Source organism: Sceloporus occidentalis, unplaced genomic scaffold (assembly GCF_023333645.1).
Source record: "Sceloporus occidentalis isolate IW3139 unplaced genomic scaffold, rSceOcc1.0.p SCAF_32, whole genome shotgun sequence".
Classification (NCBI taxonomy): domain Eukaryota; kingdom Metazoa; phylum Chordata; class Lepidosauria; order Squamata; family Phrynosomatidae; genus Sceloporus; species Sceloporus occidentalis.
In genome coordinates, this window is record NW_028317012.1 from 6,467,407 (window position 1) to 6,495,221 (window position 27,815).

Below are 27,815 nucleotides of genomic sequence, written 5' to 3' on the forward strand. Positions count from 1 at the left end.
TGCATGATAGATTTAACAAAAAAAACTGTTGATCTAACCGGATCTAACGAATATCTACCAAAATCCATTAAAAAAAATCCAAATTTCAGTTGAGGGGGGGCCAGCCCATATGTATACCCACCCACAGTACACAAAATAGGATTGTGAATACCGCCTTCTGCATGATAGATCTAACGAAAAAAACAGTTGATCTAACCGGATCTAACGGATATCTACCAAAATCCATAAAAAAAATTCCAAATTTCAGTTGAGGGGGGGCCAACTCGTATGCATACCCACCCACAGCACACAAAATAGGATTGTGAATACCGCCTTCTGCATGATAGATCTAACGAAAAAAACAGTTGATCTAACCGGATCTAATGAATATCTACCAAAATCCATTAAAAAAAATCCAAATTTCAGTTGAGGGGGGGCCAGCCCATATGTATACCCACCCACAGCACACAAAATAGGATTGTGAATACCGCCTTCTGCATGATAGATCTAACGAAAAAAACAGTTGATCTAACCGGATCTAACGAATATCTACCAAAATCCATAAAAAAAAATCCAAATTTCAGTTGAGGGGGGGCCAACTTGTATGCATACCCATCCCCCGCACACAAAATAGGATTGTGAATACCACCTCCTGCGTGATAGATCTAACGAAAAAAACTGTTGATCTAACCGGATCTAACGAATATCTACCAAAATCCATAAAAAAAAAAATCCAAATTTCAGTTGAGGGGGGCCAGCCCCCCCTCATTAAATATGTAATATCTCAGTAATTAGACTAGATCTAACAAAAATTTTGTCTGATCAAACCTGATCTAACGCAGAGCTATCATAATCAGTAACATTTTGTTGAAATTTTTGTTGAGTGGGGGCTGGCTACGGGTTAGCCCCCCCTTAAAAAGATTGTTAATATTGCCTATTTTAGAGTAGATCTAACGAAAAAAACAGTTGATCAAACCTGATCTAACAAAGATCTAACAAATGCAATGATCTTTTGTAAAAATTCTTAATATGGGGGGGCTAACCCAGGGGATGTCCTTGTATGACAGGTTATTCTGTCACACACTGTATTCAAGAAGTGCTGCTGAACACATATTGGGGTGTTGTTTGACAGTGACATATACCAGGAGCTGTAAATCCATTCCTGAGATTCAGTTTTTGTGATAAAAAACACAAAACAAGAGGGTGGTAGTAGAATTAGTGCATAGAATGGTTAAAATACCAGCATTTGAAATACCTTGGGGTGTCTAGTTTAAAAAAATATATGGTTTGATGGGGTAAATTGCATTGGCCGGCTTTAAAGATACCTACCCGGAATAGCACATGGGGCAGAATGACCAGATCTGGAAAAAATGGTTTTCAAATACGCTACTTGTAATTATTGCCCAAAAACATCAAAACATTGGGTATTTCTAAACTCAGGACAAATGGTAGAATATATTTACCGGTTTTTACATTAGCTTTTTTGATGAGTAAAAGATTTTTCAAATAGAAGTGAGAAAAGTGGGTTTTTTCCCAAATTTTTTATCATATTTTTTTTTTCTTCTGATATTAGATATGATCAAAAAATGGTAACTGAAGAAGCCATTCTTGTCCTGAAAAAACAATATACATAGCTTGTGTGGGTAAACTAAATGGGTGCAGAGAAAATTATCGCCTTTTAACATAAACTCTCATAGATGTTGTATCCTAGCAGCTTATAAAAAACTGCAAATGATCATAGATATTTATGCTCTAACAATTCACTTTGCATAGTTGCCACATTTGAGAAAAACAATTACAGGGACACTTTGCATCACAGCTATGAAATACTTGAAAATGTACCACACCAATTCACCTAAAGTTCCAGCGATTATTCCCCTTTCCTGCGTATAGTGTACCCATGTAATCTATATATTGTTTTTTCAAGGAGAGAGAAGGCTTTCTTATGATACCATAGTTAGATAATTAGCTGAAAATTTAGGATGAGAAATTTAGTAAAAACTAGCGAAAATTAGAAAAAAAACAAATTTTTATATATTTTCCCCTCTGAATCCTCACAAAATTATGTAAAGTGATGGAAAATCCTCTTCAAGTTTATCTATTCAGGTATCCTCATTTCAGAAATACCTAATTTATATAGAATTTCCATACTTTTCCAGCACTTATAGGGAACATACTATAAGGTGTACATTATTCTTTACAAAGCTGTAGAATTTTTACATTAGGTATGATGGGATTGCAACTCTTTTAAATAAATAAACCAAAAATACCCACAAAAGTATATATTTCTGTAAAGCAGACAACCCAGACTATCATATCAGGGGTATTTGGGCATTCTTCATGCAGCTATTTGGCTACTAATCACTTTCAAAATGTTGCTTAGAATTTTTTGCACAGGGTATGTGTTACAGCAGAGAAACCCAGCCAAAATTGTTCAGCTGATTACGGAAATACCCCACATCCTTAGTTTTTCCCCCCCTCTTTTTAGAGGGCCATATCCATACCTGGGAACTTCTGGGCTCTGGCTACCCGAAGCCTTCCCTTGCCGACGCGGCCAGGACTGCCCACTGACGTCAGCGGGCGGTCCTCTGACGTCGGTGGGAGCAGTGGCGGAACTACTGGGGTCGCAGGGGTTGTGACTGCGACCGGGCCCCGGCGGCAGGGGGCCCAAGCCAAGGGGCCGCCCGAAATCTTTTTTCCGTTTTTTTTTTTTTAAATAAGGCAGGGGCGTCCAACATGCGGCCCGCGAGACCTCGAGGTGCGGCCCGCGTAAGATCGGCAGCCAGGGCAACCGATCTTATGCGAGCCGCACCTCAACCCCTGCTACTTACTTGTGGGAGGGTCTACTGGACTGCACAGAGGAAGCGGAGTTCACGTGACATCCTACTTCCTCTGTGCTTTAGCAGAGAAGGCAGAGGGAGGCCGCGCCCCCTGCTGAAGTCTGTGAGCGGCATCGAGGAGCTGCAGTGCAGGTAAGGGGGTGGGGAGGGTGTTTGAATGAGTGTGTGTGATTGAGGGAATGAATCTGTGAATGAATGATTATATGAATAAATGAGTGTGTGTGTGTGTGTGTGTGATAGCATGGATGTGTAAGTGCTGGAACCTAGGCATGATGGGACTGTGATTGCTGTTAGCAATGCCAGCAGTATGGGGTCTGCACATCACTTACAGCCACCCTGTACCAGCATGTACTGGCTGACTTGGCATGATAGGAGTGTGATTGCTAACAGCAATCACAGCGAGCACAGTCCTATCATGCCTAGGTACCAGCATTTACTGGTTGCCTGGGTATGATAGGAGTGTGATTGCTGTTAGCAATCACACTCCTATCATGCCAAGTCATATTGCTAATTTTGTCCAATTGTGTGTTACCTACTTTTATTAAACATGTGAGTTTTTATTATTATTTTTAAAGGTGGGGGTCATTTTCGGTTTTGGCTAAGTGAACCCTGAATGTTTTGGTCCAGAATTTTCATTTTAGTTCATCCCTAGAATAAATCTAGGGAATCCTGAATTTGTAGTCGCAAAACTTTCAAGGCCCAGAAATCAGTGAGAGGAAGAGTAAAGGTTTTGTGTCATTTTACTTTATTTTAATCTGCATATTTTATTAAAAGGCCATATTTTTTGTCACAGTGAAAAATGAATGCGGCCCGCGCACGTATACAATTCTGATGAAGTGGCCCACTGCAGAAAAAACTTGGACACCCCTGGATTATGCCCTTTGTACATGCGCCCCTTTTTCTTTGATTTTTTTACAGATATGATTCAATATGTAAATTGAATTTGTTGAAAAAAAATTGTTGGGTAAAAATCATGTTTTTTTGGGGGGGGTGAGGGGGTGGGGGGGCCCTTAACAGATTCTCGCACCCGGGCCCTGAGGCGTCTAGTTACGACCCTGGGTGGGAGTCCCCACTCACGTCAGTGCGAGGTCCCCTGGGGGCGTTCCTGCTGATGGCAGTGGCAAACACCCCCATTTAAAGGGAAAACGGGCGGGGAGCGGGGCGTGTGAAGACCAGCAATCTCCGGGGAAACCCGGAGAGTTCCCAGGTATGGCCATATCCATCCCTTACATATAGTAACCTATAGGGTAGTATTTTTTAAACTTATGGCTTAACGGGGCAGGGGGGAACTTTACATATGAAATCTTTTTATAATATATTTGGATGTTATTTAACCCCCTTACAGGATATTATTATTACCCATTATTATTATATGGATGATTCCAATTACTCTGCATGGGAGTGCACATGAACCTTTATAACAAGCACAGGAAGACGTCCGCTTCTACGTACCTGAAGAAGCATTGAGCAGAACGCGTCGTATGTGGTGACGTGGGAAGAGAAAGGCAGCGTTTATTTGACTGACAGAGGAACGCGGAACGCTGCGAGTCTGAAGATATTACCAGACCTTTTTATTTTATGTTATTAGTTTCATTAAAGATTTTAACTTTCAGCACTTCCAATTTCCATCCTTACCTTAAAGTTCCACCTGCCTATTACGAGGAAGCATCAAAGAAGGGCATTCAGGAGATAAAAAGACCCTCCCGCTTGCACTCATACGCGCATACATGGGCTTGGGATAACCCCTACTAAACGTAAGAGTCCATTTTTTTCAACTTTGGAAGCCTGTTTTTAACATATTACACTATTCTTGTTCTATTTTTATTATTTTTTTTTTTTGTTTTGTTTAAATCTTTTTATTAGCATTGGTCACCAAGCAGAAACAAATGACATAAAATTCAATGGTCGCACGGTCAATAAACAGGGACAGTGCGCGCCCAAGGTCAAAAACATACATGGAGAGCATTAGTAAAGTCAACGCTCACATACATAGAAGGTGTATAACAAGAAGCGCCGAGTATAGCGTAATATGTCGGATACACAGAGATGAACCAGGAAGGTCCAACCATACGAATGCTCAGTCGACCATGAAAACAATATGGTGACAACAAAGCGGTTTTCTATTTTTACACAGAAGTGGCGAGAAACCACTCCTGAACGAGAGGGGAGAGACAAAGAGGGAAGAAAAGGAGAGAAGGGGGAGTAGGAAGGAAAGAGGGAAAACAAAGAGGGAAAAAAGAAAAAAAAAAAAAAAAAAAAAGGGTCTCCAGGAACCTAGAGGCACAGAACGGAATGGACCCTAACAGGATCCATGAAGGTAGATATCCAAGGGTCCCAAATCGCCTCGAATTTTGGCACTTCATCATGCAGGGCAGCTGTAATTTTTTCCATAGTGAAGATATGCCAGATGTTAGCTGTGATTTCTCTCTGCGTGGGGGGAGGACCCTTCCAGTGTCGGGCTATTGCTTGTTTCACCGCCGCACATACACGGTGAATAAGGCGAGAAGCGGTGGGGGACAGAGAGTCCGTTGTGTCCACGAACAACAGTGCAAGTTCAGGGGATGGCGTGATGATAATGCCAAGCGCTCGTGACAACATGTCAAAGCAGGAGGACCAAATCGGGCGAAGATGGTCACACGCCCACCAGGCGTGGAGGTAGGTACCAGGTTCCCCGCAATTCCTAAAGCAGCCGCTGGCACTCTCCTGGGCCATGCGCGAGAGTCTCACAGGCGATAGATACCAGTGGGCTACAACTTTATAAGACCTTTCACGGGTGACCGCGTTGGCGGTGAGCTTGTGGATGCGTTCCGCGGCCTCATCCCACGATACGTCTGGGGATTTCCTCCTGGAGTTCCCTATGCCATAAAGATCTGTAGGCCGGCGGCTGAGGATAGAGGTCGAAGGTCGTGAGGGCCGATAGATCCCTGGCACGAAGTAGGGATTGGGCAAAATGGCGCAACTGTAAGTAGCGAAACAGTTCCGAACCGGGGACACCTTTAGTCTCCTGGAGTGCTTGAAAGGAGAGCACCGTATTGCCTTTAGCCAATGCCCCAAGCCTGGTCAAATCCGCATCTCGCCACCACCTGAATTTAGACGCTTGAACACCATCCTGAAATAGGGGATTGTGCAACAAGGGCGACATCTGGGATACGGAGCCCATGAGGGATAATTTACGTCTCCATTTGCGCCAAATGGTAAGAGTAGTGGTGATCGCCGGTAAAGTGGGAGCCCCCGGGAGAACCAGAGGGTCCAGCCAGGGGACCACACGAAGGTCTGTGCAAGGCAGAAATCGGCTTTCCACGTCGATCCAGGGGAGAGTACCTGGGGGGAGGGACCAGGCTTCCAGTTGGGATATCCTGGCCGCCAGGTAGTACAGGTAGAAATTGGGAACCGCCAGGCCTCCAGAGTGTTTTGCTTTATACATAGTGTATCTGTTGATCCTCGATCGCCTGGAGCCCCATATGTAGCGGAATACAGATGCTTGAAAAGAGTCAATCTCGTCCCGTCGGACTGGCGATGGAAGAGCACGGAAATGGTAGAGGAGACGGGGCAAGAGAGTCATTTTTACTGCATAGATACGACCCAACCACGAGATAGGGTATTGGGACCAACGTTTAAGCTCTTTCCAAAGGGTTGCGAGGAGCGGAGGATAATTAGCCCTGTACAAGGAGTGAAAGTCATTGGTGAGGTAGACACCCAGATATTTCAACCAGGAGGATTGCCAAGCGAATTTAAATGAAGTCGCAATAGAAGAGTGGATTGGATCCGTCCAGTTGACATTAAGTGCCTCACACTTGGTCTCATTGATTTTATACCCGGAGATCCGTGAAAACTCTTGAAGAGTGCCATATAAGTTAGGAAGGGAAACCACAGGGTTGGTAAGCGTAAGCAAAACGTTGTCAGCAAAAAGGCTCAACTTGTACTGAGCGTCCCGGACCACGATCCCCGTGATATCTGGGTGTTGTCGGATGGCCGCTGCCAGGGGTTCAATGCAGAGTGCAAACAGGAGCGGGGATAAAGGGCACCCCTGACGGGTACCGTTCTTGATGTTAATAGAGGAAGATTCACAGCCCATCAGGGCTATCGTGGCGGAAGGTTGGTCATAGAGCGTACGAACACCCCTCAGGAAGCCTTCAGTAAAGCCAAACTTCCGTAAAACCTCCCACATATACCTCCAGTCGACCCTGTCGAAAGCTTTCTCGGCGTCCAAAGCCAACAACAGGGATTCTTGGCTGGTGAGTCCGGCAACGTCAATGAGATTGACCGTTCGGCGTATATTATCTGGAGCCTCCCTATTGGGAACAAACCCCACCTGATCCGGATGCACCAAGGAGGGGAGAACAGTCCCCAAGCGGGTCGCCAACAACTTTGCATACAGCTTAATATCCGCGTTGATGAGGGATATGGGGCGATAGCTACTACAGCTAGCGGGGTCCTTCCCCTCCTTATGTATGACGATGATTTTGGCCATTTGCATTTCTCGAGTCGGGGGCACTCCTGTAAGGAACAAGTTGAACATTGAGAGCAGACGAGGCAGTAACTGACGCTGGAATTTCTTATAATAAGAACCTGGAAGGCCATCAGGCCCTGGGGCTTTAGATGCCTTGAGGGAGGCAATGGCGACACGAAGTTCCTCTTCGCTAAAGGGCTCGCCGAGTCGCTCCACCTGGGCCGTCGATAGCCTGGGCAAGGATACCGAGTCCAGAAAAGCGCGAAGATGAGTCGGGTCCCGGGCTGTAAGGGGAGCCTTCTTGCCATCATAGAGGGTTTGGTAAAAAGACGCAAATTGGTCCGCTATATCGCGAGGGTGGACCCAGCTTTTGGCATTCGCGTCAATAATCTTTGTGATATTTTGTGCCTTCCTCTGAGAGCGCAATCTCCTGGCCAGCATCGTGTCGGGTTTGTTGGCCTTTTCAAAGAATCGCTGTTTAGTGGTATTCAGCGAGTGCAATACGGCATCACTAAGGAGAAGGTTCAATTCCCCCTTTAGTTGGATCAATTTGCGCAGCGCAGCAGCATCCAAGGAGTCCTTGTGCTTCGCTTCCAAAGCGCTCACTTTGTTGGTAAGGGATGTGATAGCCTCTTGGCGCAGCTTCTTGCGACGTGCTTTGATACGTATAAAGGAGCCTCTAATACACGCTTTATGCGTCTGCCAAATCAAAAGCGGGTCCATGTCAGGCGTGTCGTTAAACGAAAAAAACTCATCCAGGTCGCCCGAAATCTCCTCCAGCACCGATGGATCCGTAAGCAGAAACTCGTCCATCCTCCAGTGTTTGGGACCCGGGTGCCAATCAAATAGGCGATAGATGCATTCAACAGCTCCATGATCGGACCAGATAATAGGGTGAATCTTTGAGGAGCGGACCACATTAGCTTGATGCTGGGCCACAAACAGATAGTCAATTCTCGAGTAGGATTGGTGAGGATGTGAGAAAAAAGTATAGTCCAACGCCCGCGGGTTGAGGAGACGCCACACGTCAACTAAAGCTGATGTCGTTGCAAAATCTTTGAGATGTTTAGAATTGAGTGGAGGGTGGGCCAGCAGAGCAGGGCCCCGTCTGTCTAAGTGTAGATCCCAGAGCGTATTGAAGTCACCCCCAACAAATAGTTGATGATCTTTCAGAGGCAACAGGGAGTCCGCTAGGGTGGAGTAAAAAGAGGCCGCCGAAGGAGAAGGTGCATAAACGTTAAGAATTGCTACCGGTTTAGTGTGCAAGAGACCCGTGACAAGGAGGTATCTGCCCCATTTATCCTTCTTGGTCGAGTGGTGTTGAAAGCCAAGCGTCGTGTTGAGAAAAATGCTGACTCCGTTCTTCTTTTGTGAGGGGTGAGTGGCATGAAAGTGGGTACCAAAACGCTTACCCCAGTATTGGGGGAGGTGAGAGGAGCGTAGGTGAGTTTCCTGGAGGAGGACAATGTCGGCATGGAGTTTGTGGTAGTAGGTCATCGCCAGTCTCCGTTTCTGGGGAGCATTGAGCCCCTTGACGTTGTGGGAAACAATCTTCACATCACCAGACATTTAACCCGGTGGGGAGAAAGCTGAGAAAGGCCGCCTGGAGACGAGAAAAAAAAAAAAAAAAAAAAGGTGAGAGGGAAGGAGGGGGGGAAAAGAGGAAAGCAAAAGAAACAGAAAAAGAAAGAAAGAGTAGAACAGAGAGCATACAGCACAAAACATGATGCATATAACGGTATAGTGTGCACGGCTGCACATAACAGAACAACCCGGCTAGCAACCTCCGAGATATCGGCGGTAGCAGAGGCTTAGCGCCAGACTGTGTGAAGACCAGCATCGGTCTTAAAGGGGAACAAGCGGCACGCTCAACCTCAATGGCCTCCATGGCCCTCAATAACGTGATGCTACCTCTAGGCAGGGAAGTGAAGGTGTGTGCCAGAGGAAGACAAACTTATGTACGAACGCCGAAAATAAATGCCGATAAATCATAAAATATAAGAACAGTAAATAATAGCTACAGTGATCCGGAGCAGGCCCCTATATCGAAGCCACCCAGATGGGACCTAGTAGGCATAGCGACACGGTAGGGGCTGCCCGCCACAGCACAGCAAGCGGAGTCCGCAACCCCCCAATACCCCAAAGGATACCGAGCTGGTAGTGAGTCCTGAAGCGTGACGGGTCTCCCCGAAGTGGACGAAGCACCGAAGCGACGAGCAGGCTAGAGAGCCCGTCTGCGGCGGGGGCTGTCGAAGAGCGAGACGGCGCCAGAAGTGTGGAGCACTACAGCCAGGTGGTCGAGCCCAGGGTGGGCAGGTCAGCAAGAGAGCCGGAGCGGTGCGATGTGGCACCTCGAGGGCCGAAGTCTAGAGAGATCCCAGCCTACGGAGCTGCTCGGGAGGAACTCGGGACGTCCGTCCAGTCGTCCGGCGGGGTGGGTCTGCGGTCCTGGCGACTCCTTTTGCGGCCCGATGTTAAGGGGGGAAGACCCAGAGCATGAATGAACTCCACGGCCTCCGACGGGGACCTAAGGAGAAAGCTGGTACCCTCCTTAAGGACCTGGAGTGCGAAAGGGAATCTCCATCTATATGGCACATCGTGGGAGTGCAGGTGAACCGTAACAGGCTGGAGAGCCTTGCGCCGTTGGAGTGTCCTGGGCGATAGATCCGCATAAAGTTGGAGATCAACATTGTCGAGACGCACCTGTGCAGTTCTAGCTGCCTTCATGATGTCCTCCTTGAGTGCGTAGTCGCGTAGTTTAACAATAATGTCCCTGGGATTGTCAGTCGTCTTGGGTTTAGGCCGCAACGCTCTTTGGATCCTGTCCACTGCAACTTCTGACGTTGGGACATCAGGTAAGAGCTGTAGGAGAATCCTGCGCAGCACCTCATCGGCGTCTTGGTACGTCTCCGGAACGCCCCGTATCCGAAAATTAGCCCTCCGGGACCTATTCTCCAGGTCCTCCTGGGCATCATGAAGCGCATCAATTTCGAGGCGAAGAGCCGCCACCTCCGTCTCCAGCACGTGTTGTCCCCGCCGCAGATCAGTATGGGTGCGCTCCAGTACATCCGTGCGGGAACCAATTGCTGTGATTTCATGCGTCAGTTGGCGCAATTCGGCGTGGATGTGTTCCATCAGGTCCTTCTTGACCGATAAGACCAAATCTTTAAGTTCCTCCACGTCTCGCTTAGTGCAGGAAACCGAAGCGTCGTCCGCGGTTAGGCCCGACGCCGCCATCATGGGAAGCGCGGGAGCTGCGGCCTCAGGCGTCTTCTTCTGGAAGATAGCTGGCACTGTCTTCCTCTTCGGCAACTTGCGAGAGCCCCCAGTCATGCCGGGTGTCTCGGCTGTCACGTAGTGAGCAAAAAATCGAGGTAGGTAGCCTTTAGCAGTGCAAATTATAGGGTGTCGTGGAGGAGCAGGTTCACTGCACGTCCATCTTGGAGTTCGGCCGGCCACGCCCCCCCCCCATTTTTATTTTTTAATGTTTATAGATGGCATACCATTAGGAGTCTTTTATGCTACATCCTGTTGGTAGTGTATATATATTTACACTTACTTTGTTTATTTTCACACTTATTTGGTGTGAGGGGCTCGTTCACCGGTGTAAATTTGCCATTCGAGTTGTTCCAACCGGAATGTATAACCTGCTGCAGACCTTTGTATCATTGGCATTAAGAACTTCTGTAATTTTACAAATATTAAAAAGTACAGGTCACAATATTGATCCCTGGGGTACGCCACAAGTAACAGAACGTTAAATCACTAGTTAATGTACTACATTAAACTACATGAAGCAAGCTGTATCTTTCTTTTTTCCTCCAACCCCATCTCTTTTCTTCCTCCACCTGTGCCCCCATCTTTTTGCTTTCTCCCTTTGCCCCCATTCTTCCCATCTTTCTTTTCTCCTTCACATTCTCCCTATCACTTTTCTTTCTCCCTCTGCCTCACCTTCTCCCAATCGCTTTTCTTTGTGCCTCTCCCCCCATCTCTTGTCTTTCAACCTCTGCATTTTTCTTCTGTGATTGGAGCGCGATGCCTGTTTTTTTAGGCCTCTGAGCGTTTTGTCATATTCTGGCACTTAGCAACAATCGCCAGGCCCACAGCGTTAGGGAACTGAAGCAGAAGTCGGAAGAAACAGACTCCCTTAATTTTGGGCCAGTTAGAGGGAAATCAGTGATCTCACCAATCGGCCCTATACCTCGACAACACCCGCAAGACATAACTGCCAATTTGTGGTACTCACAATTTTTTGGAGCTATCCAAAATGAACGATACAATCCAAAAGTATAAAATAATATAAACTTTGAAAAAGCCTTTGTAAAGGTGAAATGCGTAGCGTGCTGTTTTATATTATTTTATACTTTTTATTCTGTAAAGTATAAATAAATAACCTTTTTACATTGCCCCTGGGATCATTTCCTTTTTTATCAAGAAGGGCAATTGCTGCTCCAATATCCTTGGTGGGGATCATACCACCTACACCTGTAGGAAAGAGCAACCTTTAAATTGCTCTTAACCACGATTTTAACCACACTATTGCTGCTATTTCATCCTTAGGCGAGGATTGTATATCGCCTATACATGCAAAAAAAAATACCACATTTTTATCTTATTTTTCACACTCCTCTCTGTTGCCAACAAATAGCTTAAGTATTTGGAAAATGATAACAAAATTGTGTAGAGATTTGAAAATTATGTTGACAATCATTCCACCAAACATACCTTTAGACAGCCCAATGCAGCACAGCCTGCAATCCTTGTTTTCGTGTCTTCATCTTCGAGCTGCAACAGGAAACACGCAAGGGCCTGTAAAACATGAGAATGTTCAAAGGTATTTAATAATATTCATATTTGAAATAACATAAAGCTGAGTAGAGGAGTGAATATATATTTGTATTAAAAGCAGTATATAGTGGGGTATTTTTATGAATTGTTGAGTAGACCAGACATGTGGTAAAATGGCTCCTGGGATACATGTGAAGGCTGATGTATATTAGCCTGTAGTTGTGGGAGGGGCTATGGTTATTTAACCAACGCCTCTCCCTTCCACAGCTATGTTACAGCTCCTAACGTTGGCTGATGCTATACAGGAAGTGATGTCACGGAACTTCAGGAAGGAACATTGCAGTTTTCAGCTAGTATTGGCAGTGTGGCATGTCTGGGTTTCAGGAGCCAAATGACTCCTGCAAATCAGGTTTTTTCGGGGTTATTCGAGAGGGGGCACCCCCCTTCTGGTTATACTTTTCTCGTTGCTTGCTTGGTCGTTTATTAACTCATTTACGGGGTCTACGTGGGGTTTTGTTGTTGTTGTTTACAGACTGCTTTGTGTATGCAGGGCGCTGCACAGGTGCTGTTAATCAATCCTAAACCTTCCCAAGCCTGTTTTCACTTCCTTTGTAATCTCTATATGTTTCTTTTACTAACAGTACCTAATTACAACATCTGTGTTAAAGGTAGCAGTTCACTGGAGCTATGCTGGGTACTTCTCTTGATTCTGATTGTTTATATGTATGCATGGCCACACAGGTGCACTTCTCATACTCAATCGTTACTAAGCCTGTTAACCCTTTTACTACCGATACCTGTTGGATACCTCTAGTCCTGCGCTACACATTAAGCACGCTCTCTTTCCTTCATGCTTTTATACTGTTCAGCTCATGTTACTATGTCTGCACTTTTATGGAGGTTCATTTCCTTATCCAAGTGTATTTTCAGTCGCTTGCTATATTGTTCTTGGAGTTACTCGTATGCTACAGCTGGTCAATTACATTGGTTGTTGGAGTACTTTCAAATTATACTTAACTCCAATTAATTCATGTACACACAATTTGTGGATAACAATCAGCATACAAGCTACATTCCCTAGTTTACTCTGTTGGTCTCCTACCGCTTCTGCTGGTAGACTGTTCCATGTATCAACTGGCCCTGGTTGAGGAATTTCTGTTGCTAGAGTCAGATAAAGGTTGCCAGTTAACCACTTTTTTCATTAACCCTTTGTTCACTATTAGTGCAAGTTATTTAGGCTGGTCACATGATTTGTATGTGTATATAATTTGTTGCTTTGGTCGCCTCCACTGTTATTGCTAATTGAGGAACTGTCTGTTGCCCTTGGCCGCTTCTGCTGGCAGGCTGCTCCATGTATCAACCGGTCCTCCTCGAATTTTCTTCACGTTTCTCTACACTATCCAGCTTGGCCATGGGATAGGTCTGTCTTGTTCTTATGTAGTCTCTGTGCTGGTTCTTGTATGTGCAGGTTACATTTGTTGTGTATTTCTGGTAGAAGGGCTGGCCCCCCGAACTCTCGCTGGCCCCCCGAAACGCAATATTTGTTGCGTTTGGTCTTCAAGTACTTTCTGTTAAACGTCTTCTTAACTAGTCGTCTAGTCATGTACGGTTATTTCCTTTTGTTGCTAATTCAGATACTCATTGTTGGCCTCTACCGCTTCTGCTGGGAGGCGGTTCCACGTATCAACCGTCCCGCTCGGATTTTTCTTCACATTACTGTACACGATTACAGCTTGGCCGTGTGATAAGTCATGTAGGTTGTTTGTTTTCACTGTGTGGCGTGTTATTTAGGATAAGTGTCCAGGTCAAGTGGTTTGTTATTGGTCTTCCAGTACTTTCTGCTATAGGTCTTCTCTACCTAGTCGCCGCTTAAGCAGTTCCCGGGCGGACTGCCACCTTAGGTACTGCTATTTGCCTCTTGTTGCTAATTCAGATATTAATGGTTGTCTTCTGCTGGGAGGCAGTTCCACGTATCAACTGTCCCGCTCAAATTTTTTTCTTCTCGTTGCTTTACACGATTACAGTGTCCAGCTCACGTTTATTATTGAGGTACTCTGTTTTATCTCACTGTCTGGTTTCCCATTCCTATAATTAGATTACCGGCAGGTCGGTTCCCGTCATTACAACCGGGCCCCTCTTCCAATAATTGGAAGAAACAGATGTTCCATGGGGTTGCTAACCTTAGAGTGTCAGGTTTAGTGAGTCAGATAGGAGGCAATATTCTCGAGACCTCGTTACGTCCCCACTTAGATAGATGGCCTCCTTGAACTAGGCAGTTGGGCCCCCCCGCCCCACCCCGAGGCAATCTCCCCTCCTCGCTTGGAGGTTACGTCCCACGAGCTAGTTTTCCTGCCTCACTGTTAGTTAATTAGGCCTCCCTCTACGTTTCATCCCGCTCCAGCACGGAGCTCGGTTAGATATTCAGTTAGTTCAGGTTTAGGTCCGGGGTATATGTCCAGGTTCCGTTGCATAGACTTCTCATTCCTATCCGATCAAGAAGAGAGGTCCTCCATTCCCTGTTCGCACGCTCCTGGGTCAGACTTTGCCGCCTCACATTCCCTCCGTGCTCAGTCTGTTGCTAAATCGACGGCTGTATTAACAAGGTGATACATTCCTTTCTCTGCCTCGGCCAGCATAGCGGAATTTTTCTACCCACCGTTTGCTAGTCCCCTGTCTCCTCCTCATAGATCCAGCCAGCCACAATCTAGTTTTGTGGACAGGGTGCAATGAGGGACATGCTCACCTTGCTAGTGGGTGGCATCGGTCTCCTTAATTCACGAGAGTTTAGCCAATTTTGGAAGCCCATCTTGCACCGGCAGGCCTGCCCCCTTCCTCTCCTGCAGGCCCTGCCACCACCGGTTGCCATGTTAGTCTATTCATGCTACATCATATTTGCACGGATGCCATTAGGCCCTACCAAAGCGATGTGCCCCGGGGCATTATTTCTCAAGCAATGTCTATCTCCTATTAAGTGTGGAATCCGGTTTTAAGAGAAGCTGCTGTTTTTCATCCCTCCCCGTAATTCCAGATTAGGGTTTAGCATGTGGTTCCTTTACAGGTAATTATGGCTGTACCTCCAGAAGCTCCCTGAGCCTTGTTTCCCATACGAGCTTCATCATAGTTTCCCTCCTTCTGGCTGATGAGTTTTCCTTTAAATGCGCCTCTGTGGGTATTCAGCCCAGAGTCAATGTGGGGTGGGGTGGGGGGGGGGTTAAGATCATGGTTGTCGCTCCATGTCCGTGAATCTGTTACATGGCTGCTTCTCAGGCTCCACGTCCGTGAGTCCATTTTTCAGGTCTGCTTCTCCGCGTCCGTGAGTCCGTTACGCGTCTGCTTCTCCGCGTCCGTGAGTCCGTTACGCGTCTGCTTCTCCGCGTCCGTGAGTCCGTTACGCGTCTGCTTCTCCGCGTCCGTGAGTCCGCTACGCGTCTGCTTCTCCGCGTCCGTGAGTCCGCTACGCGTCTGCTTTTCAGGCTCCGCGTCCGTGACGCGTCTGCTTTTCAGGCTCCGCGTCCGTGACGCGTCTGCTTTTCAGGCTCCGCGTCCGTGACGCGTCTGCTTTTCAGGCTCCGCGTCCGTGAGTCCGTTACGCGTCTGCTTTTCAGGCTCCGCGTCCGTGAGTCCGTTACGCGTCTGCTTTTCAGGCTCCGCATCCGTGAGTCCGTTACGCGTCTGCTTTTCAGGCTCCGCATCCATGTGTCCGTTACATGTCTGCTTCTCAGGCTCTAGCTCCAGTGAGTGGGACGGTTAGAGAGAGGATTCAGTGTGAGCCTTCTGGTCTCGCTCAGCGACTGTCATCATCCACTCATATTCACACATTGACAATTATACGCAAACTGTCCCTCAGAGCTGACAATCTGACCGTATCCGCTATTAGTTCACGGTGAGCACAGTTAAGCCTTTTCATTTAGCGATGAAGCTTTTCCTGACAGAAGTCTAAGATCAATATTGTAGTTCTAAAGAACCTCTCTGGTTTCTTCTCACCCGGATATAACGTATTAGAGGTCTGCAAGGTCAAGCCAGTGAAGTCCCCCACTGATTTACCAATGGATGGCGAGTAAGAGCTTTGCTAATGTTAATGGGCATCCTGTTTAGTCCTGGTACATGTTTAGTGCTTAAGCTTCCATGTAATTTTTTCGGATGCAGGCAGCTTGGTGAGCTGGCTACTGTATTTAATTCAGCTTCGGTTCTTCTGATCATTACGAGCTGTCACTCGGTCATACAAAACGAATCAATCCGGTCCGAGTACACTGTTGCTTCCTACCAATGTCCCCAGGTAACCAGTTGCAGTCCTTATTTTACTGGGACGGTAAGTCAGCATTCGTTGGTTCATGCGACCGAGGGTACTGGCCATTACACTTTATTCTTCGTCATCTCTGAAGTCTCGGACTTGTGTTCTGTTGCTGATCATTTCGTTCTGTCCCTCGGTCATACGAAAACGAATCGGTCCGGCAAAGTACACGAATTACGGTTTTGTTTTTTTTTTCTTACCGACTCAGTTTGGTGCCCAGTTGCAGTCCTGGGAGCCTTGTTGTTGGTTTTTTGACTGGGAAACCGAAAGCCAGTCTTCTTTTGCCCTTCCCCAGGGAGCTGTTGTCGTCAGTCATGTTTATCAGATGTGTTAGGTTATTACGTACCAGGATTGGCCTTAACCCGCTCGCATAATTGGGGCAGCGTCTAAGAATAAGTTCCAGCCCAGGTGATTAAAAGCTAGGCAGATGGAACTCCTCGTGTTGTCATGTTATGGTACGACTAACTTTGTGTCTTCTTCTTTTTGCCCTCTATAGGCCTACCTGGTACGTCGGTCATGGCACACCTCAGACCGAATGGACCCTCTCTGGGTCTTTGGTTCTCCGTTCCACTAATCCTATTCGTTTGCCCCTCACACAAATGTGAAGGCTGATGTATATTAGCCTGTAGTTGTGGGAGGGGCTATGGTTATGGTCTTATAATCGAGGTCGTCTTCTAATTAGACCTCAAAAAAATGTCCGCTGGGGCCAGGCTGCTTACCGGTGCTTTGGTCGCAGGCAGCGTCTCTTCTATTAGCAGCAGGAGAACAGGAAGCTAGCAAAGTGTCACAGAATTCTGCCTCCCCCTCCTTCCTCTGGGGGCAGGGCCAGAGAAGTTGCTCGCACAGCCGGGCCCCTGCAGAAGTCTTCGAGTAAGAGATCTGCAGTTCAGGTAAGGGGGTGGGGGAGGTTATTTGTGATTAATGTGTGAAGTATGTGTGATTAATGGAATTAATGAGTATTTAAATGTTTGTGAATGAGAGTTTGTGTGTGATAGCATGGATGTGTAAGGGGGGGGTGGTAGCATGGCATAGGGAGGCTGTACTCACACTCCTATCATCCCCAGGTTCCAGCATGTACTGGCTGCCTTGGCTTGATAGGAGTGTGATTGCTGTTAGCAGTTATATATATATATCTCCAGAAATGCCTTTTAACCCCCTATATGCCACTCTGGTTAAAAGGCATATCATGGGGCAGAGTGGCATATAGGAGGGTATAAGACATTTCTGGAGGCAGAGTGGAATATAGAAGGTTAAAAGGCACATCATGGGGCAGAGTGGCAAATAGGGGGTATAAGGCATTTCTGGGGGCAGAGTGGCAACCTTGGGGGCAGATGTGCATGACTGGGGGGGGGCAGGTTGGCAAATAAAAGGAAATAAAAAAAATATATATTTTTCTCAATCATAGCTTTTATTAAATATGAAAAAATTGTTTACATGAATTAATATTTACTAGTAAAGCTTTTTTTCCTATAGGGTAGTCTTATATTCAGGCTTTTTGTTTTTTTTCCTAAATTAATATTTAAATTTGGGGGGGTCGTCTTATAATCAAGCAAATACGGTATATATTTTTTTTCTTAAAGACACCAAAATGTTTTATAACTAGTAACATATGAAATAAGCCTTAAAAATATTGTGCAGTTTTTAAAACAGTCCAAGATTTGCATAATTAAATGCTTTCAGGCACTGCAAAGGAGTAATGCGTTCTAGCTCTGTTATTGTAACCCAATATTTTCACATCATCACTAAAACAAAAGACAAGCAAAACACAAAGAAGAACTGGCAGCACCAGTTTGTTGTATTAGGTGCATCATGAAAATGTGATTGCTAATACAACACTATGGATACTGTAAGTCTCTGTCTCTCTCATTCTCACTGTAATTGTGAGCTGGAGAAAGAGAGAGAAAACAGAAAGAAACAGTGTTCTCTGGGTCCCAAAAACCCATGTTACAGACATAAAAAAACTTTTGCCTGACCCAAACAGGTCATGGAGAATTTAAAATTACAAATACTGTACAAAGACAATTTTTATACTGGACTTCTTGATACACAAGCAGACATTTCATTAGTACAACCAAATATTTTACTGGAAAAAATGTTACATTACGTTTCTGTACAAACTTTAAAAGGAGAAGGGTCATATCCATCTTTTTATACAAATTAAAGATAAATGGAAAATGTGTTTTTTGGAATTGGTTAACCCCTTAATGACAAGACCGTTTCTGTTTAAAAGAGCCATTGTCCCAAAGTGTACTACGAGTGTAGTACACTTTGGGACAATGGCTCTTTTAAAATTTTTCTGTTTAGCTGTAATTTTCTTGTCTCTCATTTTGTGCACCCACACGCATTATATATTGTTTTTTTCAGGACAAACAGGGCTTTCCTTAGCAGAGGCGTATCTACTGAAAATAGCGCCTATGGCAAGCACTGAAATTGCGCCCCTGTCCAAATATCTAAAACCAATTTACTAGCCCCTGCTGCCCATATATATAAATATTAGACCCTGCTGCCGATAGCAGGTATAGATCAACACACAAACCCAGATCAATTGAAATTCACTTGTGATCTCAGCACTGAAGGTATATATCAAATAAACAGAATCAGACATACAAATCCTGTATTTGCAGGTATACAATAACAATATATGAAACATAGCATTGCAGGTATAGATCAAATACATGGAAACAGCATTGCAGGTATTAATCAACGGAATAAGACATATTAACCCTGTATTTGCAGGTATACATAAATAATGTATGGAAACATAGCATAGCAGATATGGATCTACAGAATAACACAAAAACCCAGCTTTGCAGGTATAGATCAATTGGAATTCACATAAAAACACGGCATTAAAGGTATATTTAAAACCCCCTAAATTACAGGCATAGATCACAGGTTGCACACCCCAAAGCCAGCCCTGGTGTCCACACTGCCCACATAGAACCTGACCAGCGCCCAGATAACACACATAAGATTTGTCATCTTTGTCCCCAAATAGCCCAGCACAAGTCAACTTTGTCCCCAAACAGTCCAGCCTGTGCCATCTTTGTCCCATATACACCCTGCCTGTGCCATCTTGGTCCCCAAGGCTCAAACCTCCTGCTAGTGCCATCTTTGCCCTTCCACAATTATACATCTATGATGCACACAAACACTTTTACAGTCACTCAATAATTCACACTTTAATTCAGACAACTCATCCACACATTAACTCATGCTCTCTCTCATTCAGACAATTCATCCACACATTAACTCATGTTCTCCCTCATTCAGACAACTCATGCTGTCCGTCATTAAGACAACTCATCCACATATTAACTCATGCTCTCCCTCATTCAGACAACTCATGCTCTCCCTCATTTAGACAATTTATCCACATATTAACTCGTGCTCTCCCTCATACAGACAACTCATCCACATATTAACTCATGCTCTCCCTCATTCACTCAATGCATCCACACTCTTTACTTATATCTATCCCCTCTCCTTCCCTTATCACTTTCTAATCCCCTCTCCTTCCCTTATCACTTTCTAATCCCCTCTCCTTCCCTTATCACTTTCTAACCCCTCTCCCTCCCTTATCACTTTCTAACCCCTCTCCCTCCCCCTACTCACTATCTACCCTCTCCCCCTTTGTAGTTCTCTCACCTTGAAGTCCAGCGACGGGAGCACGAGGCTTCTATCTTCCAGCACTGTTGCTCGCTGGTGCCCGCTGCTTCACTGCTGAGCACCGTAATACGTCATATTACGGCGCTCAGCATGAAATGCCGGCACCGGGAAGGAGGTAGAGGCCTCGTGGAGGAGAATGAGGGGTGCCGAGCGGTTGCTAGACACCCTCTCTCTCCTCCGCATCAAAAAAAAAAAAAAGACGGCGTTTGAAACCCACTCACTGGCGCCCCCTTTCAAATGGCACCTATGGCACGAGCCATAGGTGCCATACCCTAAATGCGCCTCCGTTCCTTAGATACCATTATTTTTATCATATCATCTAATTTACTATAAAAAAAAGATAAAATATGGTGATTTTTTTTTTACAAAATGACTTTTTCTCACTTTAAAAAAAATAAAAATATTTAACTCATCTGCAAAAACTAATGAAAAAAACCTGCTAAAAAGATTCTACTATTTGTCCTGAGTTTAGAAATACCCAATGCTTTTATGTATTTTTTTTTGCTTTTTTCTGCATGTTATAGGGCAATAAGTAGCCGTAATGTTTTGCTATTTCAAAATAATTTTTCCCCAAAGCTTTTCATTCTGCCTCATGTGCTATTTTGGATATCTGTGAAGCCGGCCAATTACATTTACCCCATCAAACCATATATTTTTGCAAACTAGACACCCCAAGGTATTTCAAATGCTGGCTTCATTGACCTGGCATGGAGGAGCTCGAGAGTTCTCAAGAGGGTCTGGATAGATTTTTCTGTTGGTGACACCATCTTGTGAGTGACGGCAATGTAATTTACATAATGGCACTTGTGGCTCTTCGGAGCAATCACAAGGCTATCGGGGTAGGGGGGGGGGGGTCGATATGGAGGAATGTCAGCAACACCGTTTATGCTTAGGAAGCAATTCCGATCACTTCCTAAGCTGTTTTAGCCTGCCGGACATTTTTCTTGTGGGGAGGGCTTTCCTCCCCAGATCCACGGTCAACCTCACTTGTGGGGCTTCCGTGAATGCTGCAAAGCTGCGATCGCAGCGATGCAGCTGTTTAACGGCAGCGGTACATGTACTTTGTCGTTATTGCATTGCACTACAAGCCCATCCATGTCGTTAAGGGGTTAAACATCCTTATTTAGATACACAAGTCCTAATTTTTTAAAGATGTAGCTCGATTTATTCAGCTATCTCAAAGTACTGAAAGACAAATACCTGATTTAACAATTAAAGTAGATGTTGATTGTCTTATAAAACAACAAACAGCTCAGTCCATTGTAGTAGATAAGGATAAATTGGCTTCATGCCTTCATTTTCAGGTATTCCAGCAATGAGAAAACCAATCTGGACATAGGAGAGAGATTCTCCATCACATTGCCACTCGAACTGTTAATCCAAATTGCCAGTCCCAGTATAAGATTAACTATGCTGCAATACCCAGCATTCAAATAGTTATAGATGATCTTGTTAAACAAGGGATCATTAAAGAACAGTACAGACAGATGAATACTGCTGTTTATCCTGTATCCAAACCGAATGGTAATTGGAGATTGGTTTTGGATTACAGGGAGGTAAATGAAGTAACCCCCATAGTTTCTGCTCAGAACATAGATTCTATTTTAATTTTACAAGGCTTGGTCCGAAAAAGTTTTAAAACAACATTGGATCTTGCGAATGGTTTTTGGAGTCACCTCATTGATCCAGATAGTTACTGGAATACAGCTTTTACTTGGCAAGGGAAACAATCTGTGTGGACTCAGCTACTGCAAGGGTTTGTTAACTCTCCAACTTTGTATACAGTCAATGTAGTATCGTTGTTATCTGAATTTCATAATATTGAGGTGTACGTTGATAATATTTACCTATCGCATGATAGTGAAGAGGAATACATTACAACCCTTACACAAGTCCTAGAAACCTTGTATAAAGCAGGATACATAGTGTCTTTGAAGTAATCGCAGATTCCACACGACAAAGTTACTTTCCTAGGTTTGACATTACACATAATATATGTATACTAGGGCTGCAACTAACGATTATTTTAATAATCGATTAGTTGGTCGATTATTTTTCGATTAATCGAATAAAAATGCAATTTTTTTTTCAATTTAAAATAATGTAATAAATAACGTACAATTTACACTTTCATCTCTTTATTGCAATGGCCTCTCTCTGACATAATAAAAGCTACAAGAACCCAAACACAGTGTTTCTCAAACTAGGTTTTAATACAAAGTTATTAGTAAATATTAATTCATATGATAACTATTTTTCATATTTAATAAAAACTGAGAAAAAAGCCTTGTTTATATTTTCTTTTATTTACCAAACTGCCCCCAGTTATGCACATCTGACCCCCAGCTTGCCACTCTGCCCCATATATGCCTTATACCTCTTATATGCCAAAGATTCCACTGTGCCCCCGATATGCCTTATACTCCTTATATGCCAGTGATATGCAACTGAGCCCCCTGATATACCTTTTACCCCCAGATATGCCTTATGCCCCCCTGATATGCCTAATATCGATATGCCTTATACCCCCTATTGTCACGATCCCGGCCGGCGTGCATCGCAAGGGTGCTCGCAGCGTTGCGCTCCCGTTCGGAGCGCGTCGCCCGAGTACCCGTTGCGACGGGATCTCATACGGAGCGTGTCGCCCGAGTACCCGCGGCATCATGGTCCCGTCCGGGACATGTCGCCCGGGTGCTCGTGGCGTCTCGCTCCGGTGAGGAGTGCTTCTCCCGAGTACCCACGAGTAGCGGGTACTCGGTACTTACCCCTCCAGGACCGATGCCGCAACGGTGTGTCTTCATACGCGGCGGTTCACATGAAAGAACCGCCGCACAATGATAGACACCCACGGCATCATACACCACGCCTCCCTTCAGCTTCTAGTCTCCAATGGAGGAGACTTAACATCCATTGGACGGCGTCACTGATGGGGGCGGGACTTAGAAGGGCGGCTAGTTTAAAAACTGAGCACTGATACCTGTTCAGTGCTCAGTTGTTCTTACAACTAGCTGTATGTTTACCTGTTGCCAAAACCTTCTCTGCCTGATACCCGGTGCCGACCTCTGCTTGCCTTGTGACCTTGTTGACCTCTCTGCTCCTGACCCGGATTGTCAGATATATTTATGCTAGAAAACATGTATTCTATATATTCTGTATTTTACATGAACACAAAATGGAGTCAGAGCCATTTTATTTTATTTAATCATATAACGGTTATTTCTGTGTGTCTTTGTTCCCTCTATAATTGAGAACAAAGAAGTATTCAGTATATATGATCCAATTAATGTTATCTTCCATGAGAAAGTTAAGGAGTAGACACTACATATCCTTAGGAATGTAAATTGGAATGGGGGATACGTCGTAAGACCACCAAAACCTAATTTATTACCTAGGAGGCAACATCTGGAGATATGGGTGACTACAAAGACCTGATTTACTATATAGGAGGTAACATCTAAAGATAAGGGTGACCGTGAATGAATTCCTAACACATATGTAATGGTCTTAAGTTATTTCTTAAACCAGAGCGTCTCTCGCAGGTAAATTAAGAAATTACAAGGATGTAAAAATGAGTGGAAGTCCTAATTATAATGGGTAAAACCCACCGTTATGATTGGATAATTCCAATCAAAAGGTGGAGGCTATGATAATAAGCCCTGTCTTTAAAAGCTTATGTCTTTAATAATTAGGGACGGACCCTAAGGCTCACCTTAAAAAGAAACGGACCTGAAACAGACAGACCCTGACGGACTCATTTAAATTTACCCCAGAGAATTGGAATTTTAAGATCCTGGCACCATAATCTTACTCTTAGAATTACTTTGAGTCCCAACCTATATAACTTTTAGTAAGTTATTTCTTTCCACTTAATTTCTTGCCACTGAACCTGGATTAACTTCTACAAGGACCAGTTGGACAACAGCAACAAGTGGTGGTAAATATAATTGTTTTATTATTCTAACTAGAGGTGAATTTTGTCTTCTTCGTATAGAATTCCCTGTTTCTGGGAAATAGTATATTGCATTATTGTATATGACGGCTTGTGAGACTGCAGCTTATAACCCGTGATAATAACAATAATGAAAAGGTATTTTTACCTGTAGATGAAGTTTGACATTATTTGCATCTATTAGGAATTTCACTAAATACTCTTAGACATTATTAAATTATTTTAAATTGTCATATTAGTTAAACTAATATAATAGAGTTAGTGATCTTCTTATTACCGCCCTGATTATCATTTTTGGTTGCTGAGTGGGATGGAAATTAATGCTGTGTTAGACTCATAAAGTATTAATTCATATTGATAACTTTCGATAATATACCGTATTTGGATATACTGCAATTTGACATGTTTTAAGAACTTTGTATTTTGTATTCTGCACTGTGTGACTTATATATAAATGTTATAAATTGCCTTCACAATAAATAATAATTTTGATTGATTATCGTGGTGATATATATCTAATTTGAATTATAATTTTCGGCGATCTGAAAGGATTTAGGATCGGAGATAAAATATAGGGTATCTCCTTAAATTAATATTGTGGATGTGGTACTACAATCCTTGGGAGCGTCGTTATTTTGCGTGTGTGATAAAATATTGGTTTTACCTATTTTGTCTCATTAATATCCCTAACAGGATTGCCTGACCCTTCTCTGCCTGATACCCGGTGCCGACCTCTGCTTGCCTTGTGACCTTGTTGACCTCTCTGCTCCTGACCCGGATTGCCTGACCCTTCTTCTCTGCCTGATACCCGGTGCCGACCTCTGCTTGCCTTGTGACCTTGTTGACCTCTCTGCTCCTGACCCTTCTCTGCCTGATACTCGGTGCCAACCTCTGCTTGCCTTGTGACCTTGTTGACCTCTCTGCTCCTGACCCGGATTGCCTGACCCTTCTCTGCCTGATACCCGGTGCCGACCTCTGCTTGCCTAGTGACCGCGCTCTCCTGCATCCTGGTTTCCTCACCTGTACCAACGTAATACCTATATGCCACTGTGCCCCCTAATATGCCTCATAACTTCCAATATGCCATTAGCCCCCATTTATGCCTTATACCTCCCTATATGCCACTGTGCACCCTGATATGCCACTCTGCTCCCCATTAATGCCCTGCACCACCCTGAAATTTATTATACTCCCTGATTCACCACTCTGCCTCCCCCAGATATGCCAATCTGAAATTCATTATACCCCCCATACATCACTCTACCTCCCCTATGCACCACTCTAGCTCCCCCAGATATGCCATTCTGCCTCCCTGAAATTCATTACACCCCTATACACCACTCTGCTACCCTGAAATTCATTATACCCCCCCATATACAACTATAACTCACCCATACACCACTCTGCCTCCTCCCCTATCCCACACACCACTCTGCCTCCTCCCCCTCCCATACACCACTCTGCCTCCTCCCCCCTCCCATACACCACTCTGCCTCCTCCCCCCTCCCATACACCACTCTGCCTCCTCCCCCCTCCCATACACCACTCTGCCTCCTCCCCCCTCCTATACACCACAGTAACCAGCTGACAGAGAGGATGATCCTCTGCAGGAGACCTCGATTCTCTGTCAGCCGGTGGGAGTCTGCGCGATGCGCACAGACAGCCTCCATTACTGACCTTCACTTACGCTGAGGCTTCTATGAAGCTGCAGTGAAAGTGCCTGTCAGCAACGGAGGTTCACAAAATACCAGGGAGTCGGGAGAGAGGCAGAGTAATGTATGGGAGGGGGAGGAGTCAGAGGGGTGTATGGGAGGGGGGAGAGAGACGGAAGTGAGAGACCGGCCGACAGTGAGGGGAATCCAGGTCCCCTGCAGCGTTGCGGGTGAACTGGATTCTAGTGTTATAATCCGATCTCTGTTTGAGGTCGGATTATATAAGGAGAGGAGTTTTTCAGAGCATTTGCTCTGAAAAAAACCTCTTTTTATAATGGATAAAAATCGATTCGACTAATCGATAATGAAAATCTTTGACAACGATTTTTATTATCGATTAGTTGTTTCAGCCCTAATGTATACCATATTTGCTCTATTATAAGACAAGGTTTTTTCCAGAGCCAATGCTCTAAAAAATACCCCTCGTCTTATAATCGGGGTGGTCTTATAATCAGACCTCAAATAAGTCTGATTATGAGACTAAGATCCAGATCCCCCGCAGCGGTGCTTAGTCCGGGCAGCGTGTAGAGCTCTACTCGATTCGCGTACGGAAGTTGTGTACGCGAATCGCGTAGAGCTCTACACGCTGCCCGGACTAAGCATCGGGGACTCAGAAGCACCGGTAAATTTGGAGGAGGGAGGGGGAGGGAGTTTTAAACGGGGGCATAAGGCATTTCTGGGGGGAAAGTGCTCTGTGAAATGCCGTTTAACCCCCTTACTGCCACTCTGCCTCCTGTGCATAACTGGAGGGCAGGTTGTAAAAAAAGGAAATAAAAACAAAATATTTTTCTCCATTATAGCTTTTATTAACGAACAATTGTTCATAGTTTACATGAATTAACATTTACTGTTAAATCTTTTTTCCTATGGGGTCGTCTTATATTAAGGCTTTTTCTTTTTTTCCTCAATTAATATTTAGATTTTGGGGGGTTGTCTTATAATCAGGGTCGTCTTATAATCGAGCAAATACGGTATATATATATATATATATTAAAAAAAAAAGATAATAAATTAATCATATAAAATCAGTGTGGGAGGGCGTTCAGTTGCCATTGAGGGCATATCCGAGTAATAACCTAGAGTAACCTGGAAATTAACCAGGGTCATTACTACAGTTATGTGTTATGGTAATCTGTTGCTGTTCCCTATTGAATATCAACTCCCCTTCCCCTGGTAAAATGGCTAGATAAACCATACCCAGTCGCATGCCCAAAAATGTGTGTGTGTTCTCTTGCCATATTGGATTTAGTGTTCACAAATGGAGATTTGTTAACAAATATTTCTGTAGGTGAAAATTTGGGATCTAGTGATCATCAGTCTGTGTGGTTTAATATACAAACAGTGACTGAGTCACACCACACAAAAACAAAAGTTTTAGATTTTAGAAAAGCTGACTTTTCTAAAATGAGAAAATGTATAGAGGAGTCATTATCAGACTGGCACAATTTAAATGGCGTTCAGGAGAAATGGGATTTTGTAAAAGCTGTTTTATTGAAGATAACAGAAAATTGTATTAGGCTGGTCAGTAAGAGTAAAAAATTAAGGAAACTGCTGTGGTACTCTGCAGAAGTGGCCAAAATCGTGAAAGACAAGAAGTTAGCCTTTAGTAGATACAAAAATACCCAAAGTGAGGAAGATAGACAGATCTATAAAATTAGGCAGAAAGAGGCAAAGAAAGTTGTAAGATCTGCCAAATCACATGCAGAAGAACGAATTGCCCTCTCAGTAAAAAATGGAGATAAAACATTTTTTAGATATATAAATGAGAAAAGGAAAGTTAAACAAGGATTAGTTAGACTAAAAACAAAAGGAATATATGTAGAAAAGGATAAAGGTTTAGCTGACTGCCTCAATGAATATTTCTGTTCAGTTTTTACAGATGAAAATGATGGAATGGGACCTCAGCTGGGAAAAAAGACGGAATCATTTGAAATATGTGAGTTTATCGAGGCGGAGGTTCTACTTCAGTTGTCTAAGGTAAAGACAAATAAGTCGATGGGGCCTGATGGGATACACCCCAAGTTATTAAAAGAGCTTGGGGGTGTACTACCAAAACCGTTAACTGATATATTTAATGAATCATTGGTAACGGGGGTTGTCCGTGGGGATTGGAAAGTAGCGAATGTTGTGCCCATTC

The 27,815-nt window shown here is 44.4% G+C and overlaps 1 protein-coding gene across 1 annotated transcript in view; it reads right to left on the reverse strand.

The window, feature by feature from the left end:
* The window catches only part of LOC149298595 (rho family-interacting cell polarization regulator 1-like), a 211,462-nt gene that overhangs the window by 26,609 nt on the left and 157,038 nt on the right, over positions 1 to 27,815 (reverse strand). Inside the window, exon 21 of the mRNA XM_089487331.1 lies at positions 11,995 to 12,078. Coding sequence (XP_089343457.1) covers positions 11,995 to 12,078 — 84 coding nt within the window. The remainder of the gene's footprint in view (positions 1 to 11,994; positions 12,079 to 27,815) is intronic.